At 49.8% G+C, this 20,701-nt stretch overlaps 1 protein-coding gene across 2 annotated transcripts; it reads left to right on the top strand.

Annotated features, from left to right (window-relative positions):
• The first annotated feature begins 533 nt into the window (after window positions 1–533).
• Window positions 534–17,918, top strand: TBC1D20 (TBC1 domain family member 20). 2 transcript variants are annotated; one of them, XR_015720928.1, is made up of 9 exons: window positions 534–762; window positions 8,163–8,348; window positions 10,651–10,731; window positions 12,786–12,972; window positions 13,191–13,292; window positions 14,241–14,382; window positions 15,181–15,368; window positions 15,635–16,429; window positions 16,733–17,918. XR_015720928.1 is itself a non-coding variant. In XM_045807485.2 (8 exons), exons 1-8 carry the CDS (start codon window positions 693–695, stop codon window positions 15,888–15,890), a joined length of 1,212 nt encoding a protein of 403 aa, XP_045663441.1. In that variant the 5' UTR covers window positions 534–692; the 3' UTR covers window positions 15,891–17,918. The 2 variants fall into 2 exon arrangements, 1 of the variants encoding a protein (XP_045663441.1); XM_045807485.2 differs by having other exon boundaries at window positions 15,635–17,918.
• The last annotated feature ends 2,783 nt before the right edge of the window (window positions 17,919–20,701 follow it).

The following is a 20,701-nucleotide window of genomic DNA, read 5'->3' as shown; positions in this document are numbered from 1 at the left end:
TTCAAAGACCTGATAAGATAGGTGCTCATTTGGGTGAGTAGCCAGTTTTGTACCGCTCAAAGGGGTACGGCTCACATAACAGTCTCTGTAAACAGCACTTTCTGGCCTTGAGCAATGCACAACCCGCGGAGCTATATGCAATGGTTCTAGTGAACCCTGAAGTCACAAGTATGACGACAAGAGCTGGTGTGGGGAAGTGAGATGGAGGTAAAATCCTTGGTAAACAAAAATAATAGTTCATAATTGTGGAGCAGTTACTATACGCTTCTATGTGTTCCAGGTACTTTCCCAATAATTCCGTGAGTTCAGTACTTTTATCATCATCGGTATCATTTTACAGATAAGAACAGCAAAAGAAATGGCAAAATCTGGTCCTGAACACACTTAATTCAAGTGTGCCTGCCACACTGTAATTCGCATAGAACTCCCTAGCGCACTCCCCGCACTTCCCCCTCGCCTCTTAAGGCGCCTGCGCGTGTGTCCTCGCGACCGCCTTCCGCGTGGCGTAGCGGCCGATCACGTGCCGGCGCGGGGGCGGGGCCCGCGCGGGGTCGCCTGCGCGCCTGCGCGCCGCAGGCGGACAGATTCTACCCTGTCCGGCGGAGCCGGCTCTGGGTCCCGCGGCCATAGCCGCGTCTTCTCTCAGCTCTGCCACTAGCCGGGGCTCGGGCCCGAGCCCGGGCCCCCGGGACATGGCCCTCCCGAGTGCGCAGGGCGACGGGCCCACCTCCAGCCGCTGGGACGGCGGCGCGGAGAAGACAGGTACGGAAGCCGGCGGGGGCGCCGAGGAGCGACCTTCGGGGACGGCCCGCGGGGCAGGGGCGGCCCTGCGGGGGGTCGGCAGGGGATCCAGCTGTCAGAGGAGCGGCCCCAGGCGCAGGCGGCGTCCGGGAGGGGGGGTGCGGGCGAGGGAGCCCCGAGGGACCGCGCGGGTGTGCCCAGCGCCGCGGGCCGGGGTCGGGACCGCGGGAGAGGAAAAGGGTGGTGGGCCCGGTCACGTCTGAAAGGGAAGCGATCCGGAGTTGGGGAGTCAGCGGATGCTGAGACCAGAGGAACCCTGCTGGCCGGCTCGCGTCCCCAGTGCGAAGGACTGGCGGGGGATCTGGTCCGGCTTCGTCACATCTGGGGAGAATTGGGTCTCCCGGAGAACTGAGGCCGAGCCTCAACCCCCGGCCCGAGGCTGTCCGGCCACGTCCGCACACTCCCGGTGCCTCCTCCCTAGTTGCAGGGCGCGTTTCCCAAACTTCATTCATCTCTCGCCGGCTTGATTTACGCGGCGTACGTACACCACCTATTTCTTTTAATTGCCATAAAAATCCAGCCTTTTCAAATGTACAGTTCACTGGTTCTTAGCACATTTACAGTGTCGTGCAATCATAGCCACTGTCTGATTCCAGAACATTTCTAATTCCAAAAAGAAACCCCCATCACTCCCCATTCTCCAGTCTCCGCGGCTACTGGCAACCACTAATCTACTTTCTGTCTCGATCCTGTGCCACCTAATTTAATGTTACTTAATTGTGTAGAAGAAAGCGATTCTCCCAAATTTTTATAGTTTCATACTAAGCAGTAATTTCTATGAAATCATGGTTTCATTGTGCAGTTTTTGAATATGTTTTACATACAATTAAAACACGGCACTTAAAATTATTCATGTTTACTCTGTACAAAGGAAGATATCTCTTTTCCCCCTGAGATTAAGGTAGCTTTCCCATTTTTCTGTACTCTGATGAGTGCTGCCCGTAATAGACCGGCCACATATGCAGCCCACATTTTTGGTGAAGCACCTGGTATCCACATCTTGTTTTTCTGTACTCATTTTCTGTTATCTTACTTTACTCCTGTTCGCTCCTCATATTACTTCTTTGGGCCCTTTGGCCTTGTAACCCTTTGCTGGTGTTTTTGTATGACATCTGTCCTCATGGCATAATAGTGCCCCAAGCAGTATGGGTTTTGTGACCTGTTGTAGTGTGGCTGTGCCTAGGTTGTGAGACTTTAACCCAGTTTCCTTGGTTTTGCTTCTGTGGGAGGAATTTAGGGATGAGAGTTCTTGTTCTGCTTTTAATCATATTGGAGAATTAATTGTTGGCAAAGTTACTAATATTGGAAACCCTCCTTTGTAGACTTTATGATCAGATTGGTTTACTCAGTAGTATATTTTTCTTTATTGTTGGGGTAAAGCAGTTTGTTTTGTTTTGTTTTGTTTTAAGTAGGCTCCGCAGAGCCCAACAGGGGCCTCGAACTCACCACCCTGAGATCAAGACCTGAACTGATACCAAGAGTCACATGGTTAACTGACTGAGCCACCCAGGCACCCCAAGCAGTTTTTCTTAATACATGCTTGTCTTCATGTTTCAGGTAGTTAATGGATCTCTGCTAATTTGGATACTGTTTGTTGAAACTAGTTAGGACTTCCAGAACAGAGGTTACTTTGTTTTATTTTGTTTTCAGTAGGAACCTTAGTCCAAGTAAGGTAAGGTTTTCCTCTCCCACTGTCTTTATCTGGTACAGGTATGAAGTTCAAACATAAAATTTTAAGTTCATTTCCAGTGTCAGCATTAGGAGTTCAAGGGATGGGACAGGAGGTGTCTGTTTGGGGGAATCTGTCTCCTCTCTGGCTGGGTCTTCCATTGTTTTGATTTAGGCTGACATTGCTTGGTTTGAGTGTAACTTCTGTTGAGAGACTGTAAAGCTTTCTGCAGGCGCCTGGCCGGCTCAGTCAGTGGAGCATGCAACTCTTGAACTCAGGGTTGTGAGTTCGAGGGGGTAGAATTTACTCAAAAATTTTAAAAAATAGTAAAAAAAGACTGTAAAGCTTTCTTGATACACAAGCTTAAATCAAATAATCAGCATGGAATTTTGTACTCTCACACAGGATTTCATTATTAAGTGTGTAGCTCATTTACCTGATCAAGTCACGAATATATATGTTACTGATATGGAAAACCTTTTTTTTTTTTTTTAAGATTGATTGATTTATTTTAGAGGGCAAGTGGCAGAGGGAGAGACTCTTCAAGCAGACTCCCCACTAAACACAGAGCCAGATGCAGGGCTCCATCTCATGACCCTGAGATCATGACCAGAGCTGAAACCAGGAGTCGGATGCTTAACTGACTGCACCACTCAGCCTCCCCTGGAAAAAATTTTTAGAGGAAGCATAGCTAGTGCTCATCTTTTCTCATTGTCCTTTCCCTATATATTAGGTTTCCCAACCCAGATGCTTTTTGGAGATACCTGTTGCTCAGAAGATCTTAACCTGGGTTTTGTAGCCAGAGTCGGGAGAGGTGTGAGACAGTAGTGAGCTCAGCCACCCTTATCTGAACTGTTAAGGACCACTGCTTCAATTCCCTTTTTAAAATGATCATGTTAATGGAGAACAGGCCAAGTAGTACCGATATTTTTTTTTCCTTTGTTGAATGAATTACTTTTCAGACATTAGGCTTTTTTTTATAGCAGTGTCTTATATTTTGCAGCCAGTTGTAGGATAGTCATTTCATTCTGTCATGATTATGACAGCCAGAACCTTTACTATAAAGGAATTTGGAAAGTATCAGTTTTGGAGTATATAATACATATCTCTCTCTCTCTCTCTCTCTCTCTCTTTTTAGAGAGAGAGAGTACTCATGCAAGCAAGGGGAAGGGCAGAGGGAGAGAGAGGGGTTTTTTGTTTTTTTAAGATTTATCTATTTGAGAGAGAGAGTGGCAGAGGGAGAGAGAGAATCTCAAGCAGACTCCCCACTGAGCACAGAGCCTGATTCGGGGCTCAGTTCCACAGCCCTGAGATCACAGCCTGAGCTGAAATCAAGAGTCAGCTGAGTTAATGGACTAAGCACCCAGGCACCCCTGTAATACATCTCTGTTTTAAGTGGGGGCAAAAAGAAGCTGGAGAAGAAAGGATACAGGGGGATTTGGATTACATAGATGCTACCTCCAGATGAAATGTGGGCTTTTATATAGCATTCTCAAGTCCAGAAATGTGGGTCTCACCCCAAAATCCATATATAAAATTTATCTTAAAGTAAAATAGATAGTGGACATTATTCTACTGTTTTCCTGAGCTTCCCGAGAACAGGTCTATGATTTTTCTCTTTCTGAGATGAAAGGAGTTGTTCAGGTGAGACTTTGCTAACCTTTTCTTCTTTGTTGTATGGCCTAGTAGTTGTCCTTATCACTCTGTAATTTATACATCTCTAGCTCCCTTGAGTTTTCGGTTTTCTCTTCCTTTTTTACATCGCAGTGAGAACCTATATATTAGGGGCAATAAATTTTTGTTGAAGCGGGGAGTAGCACACATAGGCGTGCCTTCCTCATCTGCCACTACCATTCAATCACTGGATTGTGGGGTCGAAAGTGGAGCCTAAACAGACAGCAGCTGAAGTCCACGTTTGCGCAGTATCCTGCTTTGGGAAGTACAAGGAGCTTTAGAAAGAGGCCAAAGAGTCTACATACCGCAGTGAGCCTGTCCCTAACCGTAGTGTGGGGGAAGTGATATCATTTACTGTAGGCCACTTTTTCCAGGAACAGTGGCTAAGCTAATTATTTATTTTATTCCACACATATTTGTTGAATTCCCACAGAGCACCCCGAACAGGAAGATAGTAGTAAATTTTGAAATGCAGGATTAAAAATAGAATAGGAGCAGAGCGTTAAGAGAAATAAGTATGGGAGCTGTGGTTTGGGTTCAGAATTAGTTAAAATTCTGGCAGATTATTTGCCAAAGTATAATGGAAATCCAGCTGATTGCAAATAGAGTTATTTCCCCCAAGATAGTAGCAAGAGTTTTCCTTTCCCCCAGATTGCTGAATAGCTCACTTGGGAAGAGGGGTGGGGTGGATATATGTCTAAACAAATTGAGGAAATATTTCCACACTCTTAGCAAGTAGGTTAACAAGATTTCTAAACGTCAGCTTACCTCAAGCAGTATTCAATATTATCATTCTAAGTGTTCTTAATTTGTGATGTGTAGAAAGTACAAGGACACTCTGAATTTATTTATTTATTTTTAAAGATTTTATTTATTTATTTGACATAGCACAAGCAGGGGGAGCGGCAGAGGGAGAGGGAGAAGCAGGCTTCCCACTGAGCAGGGAGCCCAACGTGGGGCTCCATCCCAGGACCCTGGGATCATGACCTGAGCCAAAGGCAGATGCTTATCTGACTGAGCCACCGAGGCGCCCCTGATCAAGTTTAAAATTCCTTCCTTGTCTTCCTCTTTTTTTTTTTTTAATATTTTATTTTTAAGTCATCTCTACACCCAGTGTGGGGCTTAAACCCACAACCCCGAGATCAGGAGTCACAGGTTCCACTGACTGAGCCAGCCGGGCACCCCACCTTGTCTTCCTCTTGAGTGCAGGATAAAACCCAAACTCTTATTACCCAGTTCCTGTAGTCCTTCCAGGTTCTGTTTTCTCTCTTTCCCTAACACTTCAGCCTCACAAAATTTCTCTGTTTTCTGGACATGATATTTCTTTCATGTGACAAGGCTTTCCACACACTCTTTCCTCTGCCTGGAATGCTCTTCCTTCAACACACTCTTCCATGTGCAAAGTTTGCTTTAAGAAGAATAGGGGCGCCATGGTGGCTCAATCGGTTAAGCGTCTGCCTTCAGATCAGGTCATGATCCCCGGGTCCTTCAAGGGAGCCCCAAGTCAGACTCCCTGCTCAGCAGGGAGCCTGCTTCTCCCCCTCCCTCTCCCTCTGCCTCTCTCTCTCTTAAATAAATAAATAAAATCTTTAAAAAAATTTTTTAATTAAAAAAAAAGGTTGCAGAATATATTTTCACTGAAGCCTTTCCTGATTGCCCCAGAAGTAGTCATTCCTCCCTCTGGATTTTCATAATTTTTCATGGTTCTGTTATACAATAATTGTGTCCCCCCCCCCTTATGTGAACCTCTCAAAGGCTGCGGTATCACATTCATGTTTCTGTCCCCAGTGTAGTACTTACTACAAGTAGAGGCTCATTAAGTGATGGATTGATAAATGAATGGATGGACTAATGAGCAGGTGGGTGGAAGGAAGGAAGGAAGGACACACTGAAGCCAAGAGCTTGAAGCATCTTGGGGCACCTGGATGGCTCATTCAGTTAAGTAGTCGACTCTTGATTTCGGCTCAGGTCATGATCTCAGGGTCGTGAGATTGAGCCCCGTGTTGGGCTCCACGCTCAGCAGGGAGTCTGCTTGAGATTCTCTCTCCCTCTCCCTCTGCCCCTCCCCCACTATGCACATGCTCTAAATCAGTCAGTCAGTCTTTAAGAACTTGAAGCACCTTGTAAACAAACGTTAGACTAGTAGGTGCTATGCTAACAGAGGAAATTGAGTCTTGATTTTTTCATGATTTCTAGGTAGAGTTACCATTTAATTAAGCATCCATGCTGGGACATTTCTGAGAGTGCAGTTAGCAGGAGGGGTTTAGTTTGGATAATTATGCCGAGACTATAGACGTAAACCAGGAATCTCTCAGAAAAACTGGAACAGGTGATCACCCAACTAGGTTACCAGGGAAAATAACAGTCTAGCCAGGAGAACAGGTTTACCTGGGTGAAGGGTCACCTGTGTTGTGTTCTGTCTGCACCTCCAGGTGCATGTGACTCCAAGCCAGTGATGCCTCTGTTTGTATCCTTTGTATGTCACAGGTAAGCAGGACCATTAGTACCAACTTACCAACTTTTATGCTGTTAATAATGTGCATCTTTGCCATGGAAACAATTTGTAGACTGTTGTCTCAGAGTAGAATATTACTGAGGAAAGCTGCTTAGTGACCCTCCTAAAGCCTAACCTTCCTTCCACTCTTACCTTCCACTTAACTGTAGGGTGTTGCACCTTGTGTATGCTACATAAATATTTCTTAAATGAATCTGTTTACTGTTAGATGAAAGGGCCTTGTGTTTCTTGGATCCAAGCCTTTCTTTTGCTCTCTACCCCACCCCCTGCTTCTTGAAATCCCCCCTTCTTTTCGAAATTACACCCTTCAGTAAGGCCTCAACTTAGCCTGACCTACCACAGCCTCTTTGAGCTCTTGGTGTCTGCACGTTGCTTTTCGGGGCAGTTATACTACACTGTTCTGTAACATCTCTTTGGTACCGTCTTGTTTAACTTTGATTGCGTTTGCTGTTCCTAAAATTAGATACTCTGCATTAAACCGTGAAAGCATATTACTGTACTCTTTTCAATAGAAAAATTACAATAGGATACACATCAACCACAGACTCCCAGCCAATTTCCTAAAAGGAATTTGAATACAGTAAAATGCCGACGTATAAATCACAAACTATCACATAAGGATGTAAGATGCTTAAAACAGTGCTTCCTGCTTACCCGTAGTTAACGTGGCCATCAGAAACAGTTGCTCTGCGTGCATGATCGTGCCACTCTGACCACCAGCCACCCTGGAGACCCGCGTACTCCCTTTGGTATTCTGCTTTTGGAAATGTCTCTATGTAGGGACGCCTGGCTGGCTCAGCTGATAGAGTGTGCAACTCTTGATCTCTAGGTCATGAGGGTGGGCCCCACAGTGGGCATGGAGCCTACTTAGAAAGAAAGAAAGAAAGAAAGAAAGAAAAAGAAAGAAAGAAAGAAAGAAAGAAAGAAAGAAAGAAAGAAAGAAAGAAAGAGAGAGAGAGAGAGGGAGGGAGGGAGGGAGGGAGGGAGGGAGGGAGGGAGGGAGGGAGGGAGAGAGAGAGAGAGAGAGAAAGAAAGAAAGAAAGAAAGAAAGAAAGAAAGAGAAAATGTCTCTGTAATTCTGATATGTTACCAGTTGTATTAGCATGTAACTGGAGAATTTTTTCTCATGTGGTTTTACTTTAAAATGTATTGAATTTGGTGACATGCATATAAACAACAGGAAAAAATTATTATATAAAGACATATGTATGTTCTGTGAAGTTTGTTATTAAGAAAGAACAAGCATTCGATTCTGTTCCGAAACATTAATAGTGTTAGGTATGCCTGAATTCACTGAGTGTTTATTATAATTGTACTTCCTTGATTGTCATTTATATGGTATATCTCCTCAGTGTTTTGCACATTATGCGCTAATTACATCTCTGTAGGTCAGCTTTAAAGATACCTACTTGTACCTCCAACCAAATAAGGAGACTGAGCCCTGCACAGAAAACGCACGCATGCTGAGTATGTGCCTGATGCCTTTTCCCCTTTGTTTTGCAGACTTTAACGCCAAAAGGAGAAAGAAAGTGGCAGAGATATACCAGGCTCTGAACAGTGACCCCACTGATGTGGCCGCCCTTAGACGCATGGCTATCAGTGAAGGGGGGCTCCTGACTGATGAGATCAGGCAGAAAGTGTGGCCCAAGCTCCTCAATGTCAACACCAGTGACCCACCTCCTATATCAGGTAATGGTGGGGGGTGGTTGTGAGGGAAACTTGTCTAGGACACAGGGATAAAAGAGCTCCAGGGGGCTCCTGGGTGGCTCAGTTCATTGGGCATCTGCCTTCGGCCCAAGTTGTGGTCTCAGGGTCCTGGGATCGAGCCCGGCATCGGGCTCCCTGCTCAGGGGGGAGGTTGCTTCTCCCGCTCCCTCTGCCACTCCCCCCTGCTTGTGCTCTCTCGCTCGCTCTCACTCTCTCTCAAATAATAAATAAAATCTTAAAAGAAAAAAAAGAATTCCAGGATCTTTGATTTATGCTCATTTTAAGCCAATAGTAGATGTGTAAGTCTAAAGCATTTTAGGACATGTTTGGGCCCACTCTGAAACGGATAAGTAGAATTTTCTTCAAAAAATAGAATGAGCTTTTATTAGGTTGATAGGTAGCTTTTATTGGCCAGGTAGGGGGGTTTATTATATTATTCCAGTTTCTATATTCACTTAGAGGTGGGTTATAGGAATCTGTATTTTAACAAGCACCCCAGCTAATTCTGGTGCAGATGAGCTCATTTTGAGAAACACTAAGCCATGGGGAGAGAGAATACCTCTCTGGTCCTTAAGCAAAACAAAACTTTTTTGCTGGGAAATACTAAGATCGTTTTGAATTCTAAAGTTCCGTAACAGTATGAAAAGCTATTATTAGGACACCCTGTGGCTCGGTCGGTTGGGCGTTCGACTCTTGATTTCAGCTCAGGTCTCAATCTCGTGTCATGGGATCGAGCCCCAGGTGGGGCTCCACACTCAGTGGGGAGTCTGCTCGAGATTGTCCCTCTCTCTCTGCCCCTTCTCCCCATGCGTTCACGTGCATGTTCTCTCTCTTTCTCTCTAAAATAAATATATAAATCTTGAAAAAGAAAGAAAAGCTGTTACTTAACTAGTTTGCAAGGCCCATGAAGTAACAGCAGTTCCCTGGAATATAGTACAAAATACAAAGAAAGTACTGCAGAACAGTGAATCCGCTTTGTCATTCATTCACTCAACAAACATTGATTGCTTTCCTACTATGTCTGGCCAAAGTCGGGGTGCTGGAGACTCTTTCCCTCGTCTGGCGGATATTAGTTGTGCTCCTGTTGTTATGCCAGGGGCTGGAGGCGAGTCACAGCCCCTGCGGACAAGAAGCTCAGGGCGCCACGGTGCTACCGAGTCAGTATTAAGTTGCCGCTTGTTATCTTTGAAACTGGCTGCCTCAGAGCAGCGGGCTTTCGGTCGGAAGGAAAAGACGTCGCCCTGTTCACACGCTAAACCCGGAGATGACGCTCTCCTATCAGATTCCAAACTTCCCAGATCTTCGTAAGATGAAGTCTGTGTGGGGGGAAGTATTACACTTGCTCGTCGGGGAGCTCTGGATTTGGGTTGTGCTGGAAATCTGCACCTGTTGTATTACACTGGGTCGGGGGTGAGGGACGAGTACACTTGTCCCACGTACAACAGCTAGAGACTGCCTCCTTACTTTCCCACGGTGTGGACTTAGCAACTGAACACAGGCTCCCGTTGCAGCGTCTTCGTTTTTAAATTTCAGGGTCAAGAGAGGGTAGGTTCTTGGGGTGCCTGGGTGGCACAGCGGTTAAGCGTCTGCCTTCGGCTTGGGGCGTGATCCCGGCGTTACGGGATCGAGCCCCACATCAGGCTCCTCTGCTATGAGCCTGCTTCTTCCTCTCCCACTCCCCCTGCTTGTGTTCCCTCTCTCGCTGGCTGTCTCTCTCTCTGTCAAATAAATAAATAAAATCTTTAAAAAAAAAAAAAAAAGAGAGGGTAGGTTCTTCTTTGTGTGAGTTTATCTTAGTGCTCCTTTCCGAACAGCTCAGTGCTCCCTGGGCACGGATGGCTGCACAGATGTTCGGGTTTTTCCAGTGGTCTGTGGTTTCCACACTCATGATCTCATTTGATCAGTGTAGGAAGCTGAGAGGTACATATGGGAGGAAATATCCCCATTTTACTGACATGGACCTTGAAATTCGGAGCAGTCCCCCAGCGACTCGCAGGAGCCGCCTCCAGTAGGCCTCTGGCTTCCTGACTTCTCTGCTGCTCCTTCCACCTCACCCTGAACAGAGTGTGTCCCTCCTCCTATGGTCACTGTGACTCGAATGAAACAGCTTGTTTGGAACCAAACTGGGGATTCCTCTCCAGGTGTTGTCTCGTGTGTCCTATCCTCTTCAGGAAAAAAAGCTGAAGTAGGTCCTCCGGGCCTTGGATGTCATACCAGAATGTTTGTGCCCCCAGTCTGGCTTCGCGGACATTCCTGCACTAACGTGTTCCCCTTCCTCCCACAGGGAAGGACCTGCGGCAGGTGAGCAAGGACTACCAGCAGGTGCTGCTGGACGTCAGGCGGTCTCTGCGGCGCTTCCCGCCCGGTGAGAAGCTCCCTCGGTCCCGCCGCCTGGGAATGCCCGTCCCAGCTGCACGCACGCACGCACGCACACTCTGCTGCTGCTGCTTCCATCCCGGCCCGTGGCGTGACCTCACGTGGGACCCTGCCTCCTCAGGGGCCCTTTGTACGCTCAGTCTGCAGAGACACTCTCTCACTGGCTGGGTCACATTCAGACCCTCACTGTGAAAGCCTGAGCCCAGAGTAATTTTTCTTGGCCTAGAGGTGGTGAATGAAAAACCTAGAGGCTTTTCCCCGCTTCAGAGCCACCGAAGGGACTTCATAGGGACCGCTAGAGCCATCGTCTAGCTTTAAAGAGCAGATGGGTTTACAAGGGGGCACTAACAAGAAGTATTCATATCTTTGTTTGATTCGATGTATAAATAGGGATATCTTACCTGTGCCTCTGTTGGGTTCCTGGACTGGAGGGGAGGCCATTCCCTGCACGTTTAAAGGGTCTGCTTGAAAAATCACTTCCCATTCCGGGAAGCATGAGAAGAATGACCAGCTGTTGTCTCCATGTTCACAGCGAAGGAAGCTGGGCAACAAACCTCGTGTTTACGATCCATTTCTCTTCCTTTGTCAGCCTCGCCTTTGTTTAGGTCCGAGAAGAAAGGAGAATTGGTAAAGGGGACGAGAGCCCCTAAACCCATTACCTCACTCTTCCGAAACCATGCTCTGGCTTGGATTTTGCCTCTTAGTTCTTGCTTACGCCTCTGCTCATGATTCCTGTGTAGCCGGTAGCCTGCCCGCTTGCTTTTGATAAAAACGTCTGCCCATGGCCCAGTCCCCTTTCCCTGTCCTGCCAGTTTGGATGAGACCACGCAGGCAGGTGCCCTCGTTTCCCCCTCGGTAACCTGCTTTTCCTTTGCACGCTTTCTGCCTCTTCTCTTCATGGAATGTCGGTCTGTGAGCTGCTTTGTGGGGCTGCACTTTCCATGTGGTTTCGTACATTCTTCTACATCCGTGTTCTTTTGAGTTCAGCTGACCTCTCTTACTCTGCAAATTCAGAGTTTAGTCTTGTTCTCTCACCACTTTGATTACTTTCCCTAACCATGGTAGTTACTCCGTGTTCTTTTTATTGGGTCTTTTAGAGGAAGCCTTTTTGAGAAGGGGTTTCCAGCTATATTTTAGATCAAGATATATTCCTGTGATACTTAGTTTGGTTTAGAGGAGAACATGCAACTCTTAAATTTTTTATTTTTATATAATTCCATACCTATAGAAAAGTTGCAAAAATAGGACAAATAATTCCCTAGATGCCTTTTATGCAGATTTCCTTATATGTTAACGTTTTGCTATATTTGCTTTAGTACTGCTTTGTCTCTCTCCTACACACACACACACACACACACACACACCTTTTTCCTCAATTATTTAAGAATCAATTACAGACATGGTGTCCCTTTACCCCTAAATATTTCAGGGTGTGGTTCCTAAAAACAAGGCTCTTACATAACCACACGGCACTTACTAAATCAGCAACACACTGAAAACTGCTGCTACGAATGTGTGGATTTTTTTCAGGTCTCACCCTTTATCACAGCACCGTCCTTTAAAGGAACAGGAAATAGGAACGCAAGCAGTTCCATTCAGTCATCCTATCTCGTTAGCCTCCTTGACCCTGGAGTAGTTCCTTTGTGTCTTACGACTCCGTTATTTTTATAAAGCCTCCCTCGGTTTGGGCCGTCCGGTACGTAGCCCCGGCCGAGCGCGCTCCCGCAGGCGTGCACAGCAGGCCTCCCGAGTTCCTCTCCCGGCGCCGCGCGCCGGGCAGTCACGCTCCCAGCAGCGGCAGCTGTGGCCACCGGGTTAAGGTGGCGTGGGCGGGCTCCCCCGCTGTAAGGTTGCTGGTCCGTGGCTCTTTCCTGTGCGCCGAGTAGTATCGATGGCGTGGGGATTTTAGTATGTGTTGCCGGACCGCTCACAATTCATACTTTTTATTACACACTTAGCAGACCTTCTGCTGACCGTCGCCCTCCCCTCGTCGTTGTCAGGCCGCTCGGTGTGTTCACGCGCATCTCCCCCCCCCCCCCCCAGGCATGCCAGAGAAGCAGAGAGAGGGGCTCCAGGAAGAGCTGGTCGACATCATCCTCCTCATCTTGGAGCGCAACCCTCAGCTGCACTACTACCAGGGCTACCACGACATCGTGGTCACGTTTCTGCTGGTGGTAGGCGAGAAGCTGACGACATCCCTGGTAGAAAAACTGTCAACGCACCACCTCAGGTACCGGCGCGGAGGAATATGAGGCTGGGGAGCACTCCTCAAGGCCCCCTGGGGAGCACTCCTCAAGGCCCCCTGGGGAGCACTCCTCAAGGCCCCCTGGGGAGCACTCCTCCGCCGTTTGCTAGTCCGTGTTCCCAGTGGTTGGAACCCCGTTCTACCCCCTCAACCCTGATCTGACCGCTTGGTCTGACCGAGCTCATTGAATTGTCTCCGTCCAGGGATTTCATGGATCCAACAATGGACAACACCAAGCATATATTGAACTATCTGATGCCCATCATTGACCAGGTGAACCCAGAGCTCCATGACTTCATGCAGAGGTATGTGCACAGCTCCGTTTATGCACACACGTGCACACGTGCACTCATACCCCTTTGCATCCTGGCTCTGGTCTCTTCCTCACAAGTCCAGCTCCATCTCACCGCCATCATATGTTGATTAGCGTTAAGTTCTTCCGGGTTGTCCTTTCTGTTTGCCAGCGAGCTGGATGATTCAGTTCTGCATGGTCTGGGAGCATTTTCTGGGTACTGTGCTCTCGTGGGGATATGAGAGATGTCACAGCACACGCCCTTGAGGAGGTTACATTGGGTGGGGAGGGGTGGGGAGAGGAGGGGGAGGTGAGTATGCAGAGGTGGACTTTGAGGTTATTGCTGCAAGAGAAGGACATACTAATGTAGGTTCCCAAGTCAAGAAGGACAAGGCCATTATGGGTTGCTTATTCTCCGGGTTCCACAGAGAAGAAATATTTCTTTGCAAATCTCATATGATTTTTTCTCTTCTTTGTAATTAGAAATGTATCCTTGGCCAATGCCTCACCCTTTTTTTTTTTTTTAATAATAGCTATGTCTTAAGATGTTTCGGTCATCTCATGTTAACTGAACAATTAATACAGTTGTACCTTTAAGCCTGAGAATATGTGCCTGTGTCTGCCGGAAGAGTATATGACTTTCTCAGAAACAAAACCATGGTATTGTTCTGTGAAAACAGCTACTTTTTCTTCCTGTAATTGACATTGGTTAACCATTAGGAAAGCAGCCGGCAAGATAAGGCAACCAGGACCCCATCGTAGTATTAGTGTCATGATGGTGGGTATGTTTTAAGGACTTTGATTTTGGTGAGAAGATGCTGAATTCCTAGGGGACTGAATTTTCCAGAGAGCGCATTTCCCAAATTCTCCCTTCTCATAAGCACTGAGGACAAAGATGCCCCAGGGAGCGGGAAGGGACAGCCCTGCAGGGAACCTAACATCTGGATCTCCTTGCTCCTAGTGCCGAGGTGGGAACCATCTTTGCCCTCAGCTGGCTCATCACCTGGTTTGGGCATGTCCTGTCTGACTTCAGGCACGTCGTTCGGTTATACGACTTCTTCCTGGCCTGCCACCCGCTGATGCCCATTTACTTTGCAGCCGTGGTAGGTACAGGCCATAAGCCAGCAGCTAGGTTCACCATCACCCATTCCAGCTTGATCCTTTTCCCTCAAGGGAAACCTGGTGATTATGGAAAGATGAGAAAGGAGCATTTCCCAGACTGACGCCCCTGGACACCATTCTGCGCCATGTGAATGGCAGCATCATGGGGAAAGAAGAGGCTCTGTGTCAAAATAGGTTTGGGAAATACTTGGTTAAACCAGGTTAAAGAGATCTGTTTACTACATGCTTCTTTTGAACGTTTAAAAATGCTCGTGTGCATTATAAATTGTCCGTGTTCTTCTTGACATCTCCAGGAACTGGTAGAGACTGCCAGCTCCAGGCCAGGGAGGGAGGAGGTATGGTGCGACAGGGAGCACGGACAGGGCTTGGTGGGACTCCAGTGCTTAGGACGGCCTGAACCATCCCACGGAGGTGGGAGCACATGGACACCCTCCACTGCTCTTGAGAGGGGAGCAGGACTGTTCTTTCTACTGCTTTGAACCACTTTTTTCTCTGTGGGAGCTCCAGGAGTCTCCCCATGATCCCTTTCCTTCTTTTCCTCCTGAAAGAACCTCCTTCATTTCGTTGGTGGGCTTTCCACATCCTGGGGTGGAAGTCCCCCCATAGCAGGAAGGGCCAGCCCCCTGGGAAAAGCACGCATACCTCCGTCCTTCCTTCTTTGGTGGATACAAGAGTCTGCTGTCTGTTACCGATTTAAACTCATCTCTGAGGAGAATGACGTGCAAGCGGCAAAGGCCCTGCGTGTCCCGCTCTCTGATGCGAGGCCTTGCTCCCCACAGATCGTGTTGTATCGAGAGCAGGAAGTCCTGGATTGTGACTGTGACATGGCCTCGGTCCACCACCTATTGTCCCAGATCCCTCAGGACCTGCCCTATGAGACACTGATCAGTAGAGCCGGAGACCTGTTTGTTCAGTTTCCCCCGTCCGAACTTGCTCGGGAGGCAGCTGCCCAACAGCAGGCTGAGAAGTGAGTGAGGCCAAGGCTCTGGTTGAACTGGGGGTGTCTGTGAGAGAGCAGAAGTGGTAGAAGATTGTGTCTGCCGGGGTCAGGGCTGGGGGATGTTTCCAGAGACCTAAGCTCAGGCCAGCGGAATCCCTACTTCGGTCTTCATGGGTCTTTATCAAGAAGAGCCTCTGAGCAATGGATGGCTCTGCCCCCAGCCTCTGTGATTGTCTTTCTTTCCTTCTCTTCTTTCATAGCATTTCCTCCTCCTGTCTCCTCCCCCACTGCAGGACGGCCGCCTCTACCTTCAAAGACTTTGAGCTGGCATCCGCCCAGCAGAGGCCTGACATGGTGCTGCGACAGCGGTTTCGGGGACTCCTGCAACCAGAGGATCGCACGAAAGATGTCCTGACCAAACCAAGGACCAACCGCTTTGTGAAGCTGGCAGTGATGGGGCTGACGGTGGCGCTTGGAGCGGCCGCCCTGGCTGTGGTGAAAAGTGCCCTGGAGTGGGCCCCTAAGTTCCAACTGCAGCTGTTCCCCTAAAAGCCGGGGAGGGCGCCTCCTCCTCCATTACACTGAGGTCTCACCCTTCCATGGAAGGATTGGGAGGGGGTGGAATTTCCTTTATTAAAAGGGTTTCTGTCAAGGGTTTTCTATTCCTGCCAGCCCCGCCCTGCCTGCCCGCGGTTTGCCTTCACTTCGGAGGCCACTGGCGCCTGGCAGCCACGCTCAGAGGCCGGGCTGCGGGGCTCCTCTCCTTCCCCGCGGCCTCCTCCGCGTGCTCCCCGCTGCTGCCCCTCATGGGCACCATGGGCGGCCGTGGGAACCCGCTGGGCCTGGTTGCTGGGGACCCTCTTGGCTGCCCAGTAGTGAGTGAAGCTGGGCCACCGAGTGCCCACCTCGCGGCGCCTCCTGTTCCGTTGCTGCCGCTGGTCCGAGGAGGAAGGAGCTGCTGCCGAGGGAATTAGACCTTGGAACGCAGACGGGGGACAGAGGCTGCTAGCCGGGAACAAGATCGGCCCCTCTCGAGAGCAGCTCCGTTAGCTGGTCAGAAATCAGACAGACGTGAACTAGGTTACTAGGTAAATCCAGCCTATTTTCAGCCTAGAAGTCACTTGGGCATTTCCAGTCAAACATGAAGGAATGTGAGGTTGTAGGGCCCAGATGTAAACTGGTTTTGCCTGCCTGCTTTCTTTTTCCTCCCTATTCTCTCCCACAAGCCACATGATGTTGCTTTTAAAGGACACTTTTATTACTATTTTTAGAATTATATATACCCAACACGTAAAGTACCCTCACTCTAAAAATGATAGTTCCTTCACAGGAAAAACAGTCCTCATCAGCAAGATGAGCTTCTAAGACCCTGCAGTTTCCTTTCTCCTCAGCCGTTGAACATCTCCCTTGAGCTGGAGCTGCTGCGTGTTTACAGCCCCACACTTGCAGAGCGCCCGCGGGCCGCCCTCTTCCTTCCTCTTCTCCTCAGACCACTGTTCTCCTCCCGAGTAGGCACCCGCTCACTCCTACCTTGGCTTCCTTTGGGGATTCAGTTTATCTCCTCAACTGCTGGTCTCTCCTTCCTGGTCGGAAATGTCAGTGGAAACTTGTCAGCAACCAGAGGGGACACAGTGCAGCCTGAAGAGCATGGGAGAAGCTGGGAACGGCCAGCTCCCGCCCCGAGCTTCTGGAGGACTCTCCAGGCCTGAGGGGACAGGATGGATCATTCAGTCCTTCTGGACAGCTTTTCCTGTAAGCGAAACCAAGTTTGTTTGAGATTAACTCTGGCTTGAAAAAAAAGTGCCTTTGCTGCTTTAAGGAATTGAGGTGTAGCGTATGAAGCAGCCTTGTACTTTCTTTTTCCTGTCTCTTGGGCACTGTTCTCTTGGCAGGTGTTTTCTTAAAGTGAACGTGCCAGAAGTCCTCTCCCTTAGCATACCCGGACCGCAGAGCGGAGGGCATTTAGTACGCCAGGCAGCCGGCAGGCCCAGAGCAGTGAGGAGAGGTGTCTACGCCAAGTCACGTGAAGTGACACTAAGCACTTTAAAACAAAAGGTTAAAGTGATGGGTCATTCTCTGTAGCAGGAGTCCCACTTGGGGTAAGTGTAATGTGGATGGATTAATCTAGACAGTGATAGAGGCATGAAGACAAAGGAAATTCTTCTAGGACCCAGAGGTGGTGATGCGACGGATGGTCCCAGTCTTCTCCCCCAGCAAGCTTGTGCCCTTATCACCTTTACAGATGGACAGCAGCGTCAGCGCCTCCTGCCACAGCACGGGGGCCTGTCTGTAAATACTAAAGGAGCTGATGGGGAAGAAGGAAGGAGGGGCATGGGATCAGGGTCCCAGGACCACAGCCTTTGGGTCCCAGAAAGCAAGTGGCACATGCTTCTGTTGTAGCCTAAGGAGGGGGTTCGTTTGTTTCGTAGCTTTGCTGACATCAGGATTCTCCCTGCCAACGAGAAGAAAGCATTATCCTTTTACCTTCAGGTGGTTTACTATTCTGTAAAGAATATGTGTAAATATTTTGTACAGAGCCCTGTATAAAATAAACAGCCATATGTGGTTACTAATCCATCTCCTGACGTCCTGTCCTTGTGCTCCCCCACCTTCCACCCCACGCCTGGGACTGTTGGTGGCCTTGGCTTACCTGGAGAGCGTGGGGAGCACCTGCAGTCCTGTTTCTATTTCACCTGCAAGAGGTGTGACCTACGCTCCAGGTGCTGGCAGGGGCACTGGCCCCAGTTAAGCAGTGTAAGTGACATGGGACATTTGTCTGGGGGGGGATCTTGCCTGTTTTCCACATACTTCTGGGGATGCCTTTGGCTCTAAAGGGGACCATTTGGTTTGGGAACCTAATCAGAGTCTGATGTGAATGCAACTTAATCTCCACGTGTAATTTCCATCCCCGGAGGAGCTGTCAAGAGCTGTTCTTGCCAGGCTCTTCCAACACCTCTCAACACTGCCGGCTGTAGGATAGTGGGAGCCCAGAGCAGGGCCAGGTGGCCTCCACCTTGAGCATGGGGCCATCTTGGAGGCAAGAATCTATGTTGTCTGGCCTGTTTATTCATGTTTCCCTGGCCCAGAGGGGAGGTGGGAGGGCGCCCAAGCCAGACGGGCATCACTCAGCTCTTGGACCATGTCCCACCACCATAGGCCAGCCCCCCATGCTGCCCCTTGACCTGACACGGCATCCACAGGGCTGGCCAGGACGTCGCCCTGCCTCTGGGCGCTCACACACCAGAGTTGCATTGAACAAGCGATTTGTTCTGAGTGGCAGATTCGGTGGTCGCTTGGAGTTGATGGTTGAATATAAAGAACAGTTTTGGTGATTTGAACTCGGAGGTACATGTGTGGTATGATAAATACTTGTGTTTTGTCCCCAGTTCCCGACAGCCTTGGAATTTCCTGATGGCAGTGTCTTTGGTTGTTCACAATGATTCCCTTTTGATTCCTGTGACTTTATGCTAATGAGGTGACAAGGTGGGGTTTCAGGAATGGGCAGGTCAGCAGAAAGACCAAGTGATTGGAGGGTGGGACTTCCAGCCCCTCCCGCTGGCCCCTCCCCCGGCGGCAAGGGGCGGGGGCTGCTGGGGAGCCGCGGCTGCGCACCAGCAGCTCCAGATTCAGAGGTTCTCGCTGAGCTTCTAGGTGAACCCGTCAAGGTGCTGGGAGGGCGGCGTTCCCAGAGAGGGCTCGGGGCCGCACCTCCCTCCCGCGCCTTGCCCTGTGCATCTCTTCCGTTTTACTGTAGCCTTTGTAATAAATCCGTAATCGTGAGTAAAGTGTTCTGTCCGCCCTTCTAGCAAAGTATTGAACCTGAGTGGGTGTCGTGGAAACCCCTGAACTTGGGGTTGGCCGGGCAGAGATGCGGGCAGCCTGGGCACCCCATTTGCGGCTGGCATCTGAAGTGGGACAGTCTCGGGAAACTGAGCCCTTTAACCTGTGGGGTCTGATGCTACTTCCAGGTAGTTGCGTCAGAACCGAGTTGAATTGTTGGGTGGGTTGGTGTCGGAGAACTGGGGCAGTGGGGTCAGAAAATGCCACACGATAGGCAGGGTGGAGGGGAAATTGTGTGAAAACAGTTGAATAAAAAAATGCGTGTTTCGTAGAGAAACGGAGTGGGTCCTGCCAGCCAAGGGGACCTGGGGTTCAGGCCCTGGAGAAGGGAGCTGGGACTTTCCGGGGGCAGTCTGGGGAGCGAGATGGGCCATGACCACAACTGGTGGCAGGACGGCTAGTGTGTCCCTTCCTGGCGGTGTGAGCTTCTGTCAGATGCCAGACTCGGGGTGAAGAGCCGTGAGATGGGGATCGGCCCCTCCCACACGGGCGGCTTCCCAGGCTGAGGTTTGAGGGGTGCCCTACAAACCGCGAGCTGGTGCGAGTGCTTTACTTCCATTTCAGTGAACGTTTATTGATCCAAAAATGCCTCTAGCCAGCCCCGCGCCAGGCCCCCCCCCCCCCCCCCGGGCTCATCGAGGGATTAAGCGGTGACTGAGGGAAGAACAGGCTGGAGGCTTTTGCCAAATGCAACCGAGAGGTGATGGGGCCCGAGGTTCGGCCTGGCTTGATCTTCCTTCCCCTGCCCTGCGTCCCTTCACCCCCTCGCCCCCCCACCCTTCTGCTATGTCTCGTGCTGCCTTTTCCCTGTCCTTACAAAGGCCCTCTACTTCTAGGAGTCTTCTCCAGATTTACAGATGGTTGGAATTTGCCCAGCAGCCTTTGTGAGCCAGCAAGGCTGTGGGCTTGCCTCCAACTTCCTGCTTTTAAAGTGAGTGGCTTTCGTGCCAGCCCCGGACACTAGAGGAAGACGTGTCAGCCTTGGCAGGGGCCGGCCCGCACCAGCCCTGGCGGCTGTCATCCGAGCGGTGGGCTTCCACTCGCCGTCCCCCACCCCAGGAAAGACTGTTGCCCAAGTCCACGGGGACCTCCGGCTGCTTGCTCAGGTGGGTGGCTCCAGTCCAAAGCCCGTGGGGTTTCAAGTCTGCACTGGGCTCTCAGTGGTCTGGGCCCCCCGGACATAGGCCGCCCCCTTGGGAGGGGGAGGCACCTCCCCTCGACCCACAGTAGGGGGCACCTGAGGCCCTCCCGTCTTGGATCCTTCACCAGATGGCATGTAAGTGCTGGAGGCCAGAAGCTGGGACAGCCCTGCACCCCTCCATTCGTACTCCTGACCCTCTCCTTGGCTGCAGCAGACTCCTGTCTGCCTGAGTGGCCCAGTGAGCGTAGCCGCACCGCCCCCTGGGCCTGCCTTGTCTTCACTTCTCATACAGCCGTGGGTAGAGATACCTCATAATGCTGTTGGGTGAAGAAGAATGGTACAAGGCCCCGGGAAAGGCCACAGTGTGGGGTGTCCTGGG

This window comes from Ursus americanus, chromosome 22, assembly GCF_024610735.1.
Source record: "Ursus americanus isolate L20-20 chromosome 22, mUrsAme1.1.p, whole genome shotgun sequence".
Taxonomy (NCBI): Eukaryota; Metazoa; Chordata; class Mammalia; order Carnivora; family Ursidae; genus Ursus; species Ursus americanus.
This window is presented reverse-complemented; position numbering and strand designations above follow the sequence as displayed.

Coding starts and splice junctions, on each gene's coding strand:
- TBC1D20 (XM_045807485.2), top strand. CDS start 693: ATGGCCCTCCCGAGTGCGCAGGGCGACGGGCCCACCTCCAGCCGCTGG. Junction 10,732..12,785: donor TCTGCGGCGCTTCCCGCCCG/GTGAGAAGCTCC, acceptor CCCCCCCCCCAG/GCATGCCAGAGAAGCAGAGA. Junction 15,369..15,634: donor GCCCAACAGCAGGCTGAGAA/GTGAGTGAGGCC, acceptor CCCCCACTGCAG/GACGGCCGCCTCTACCTTCA.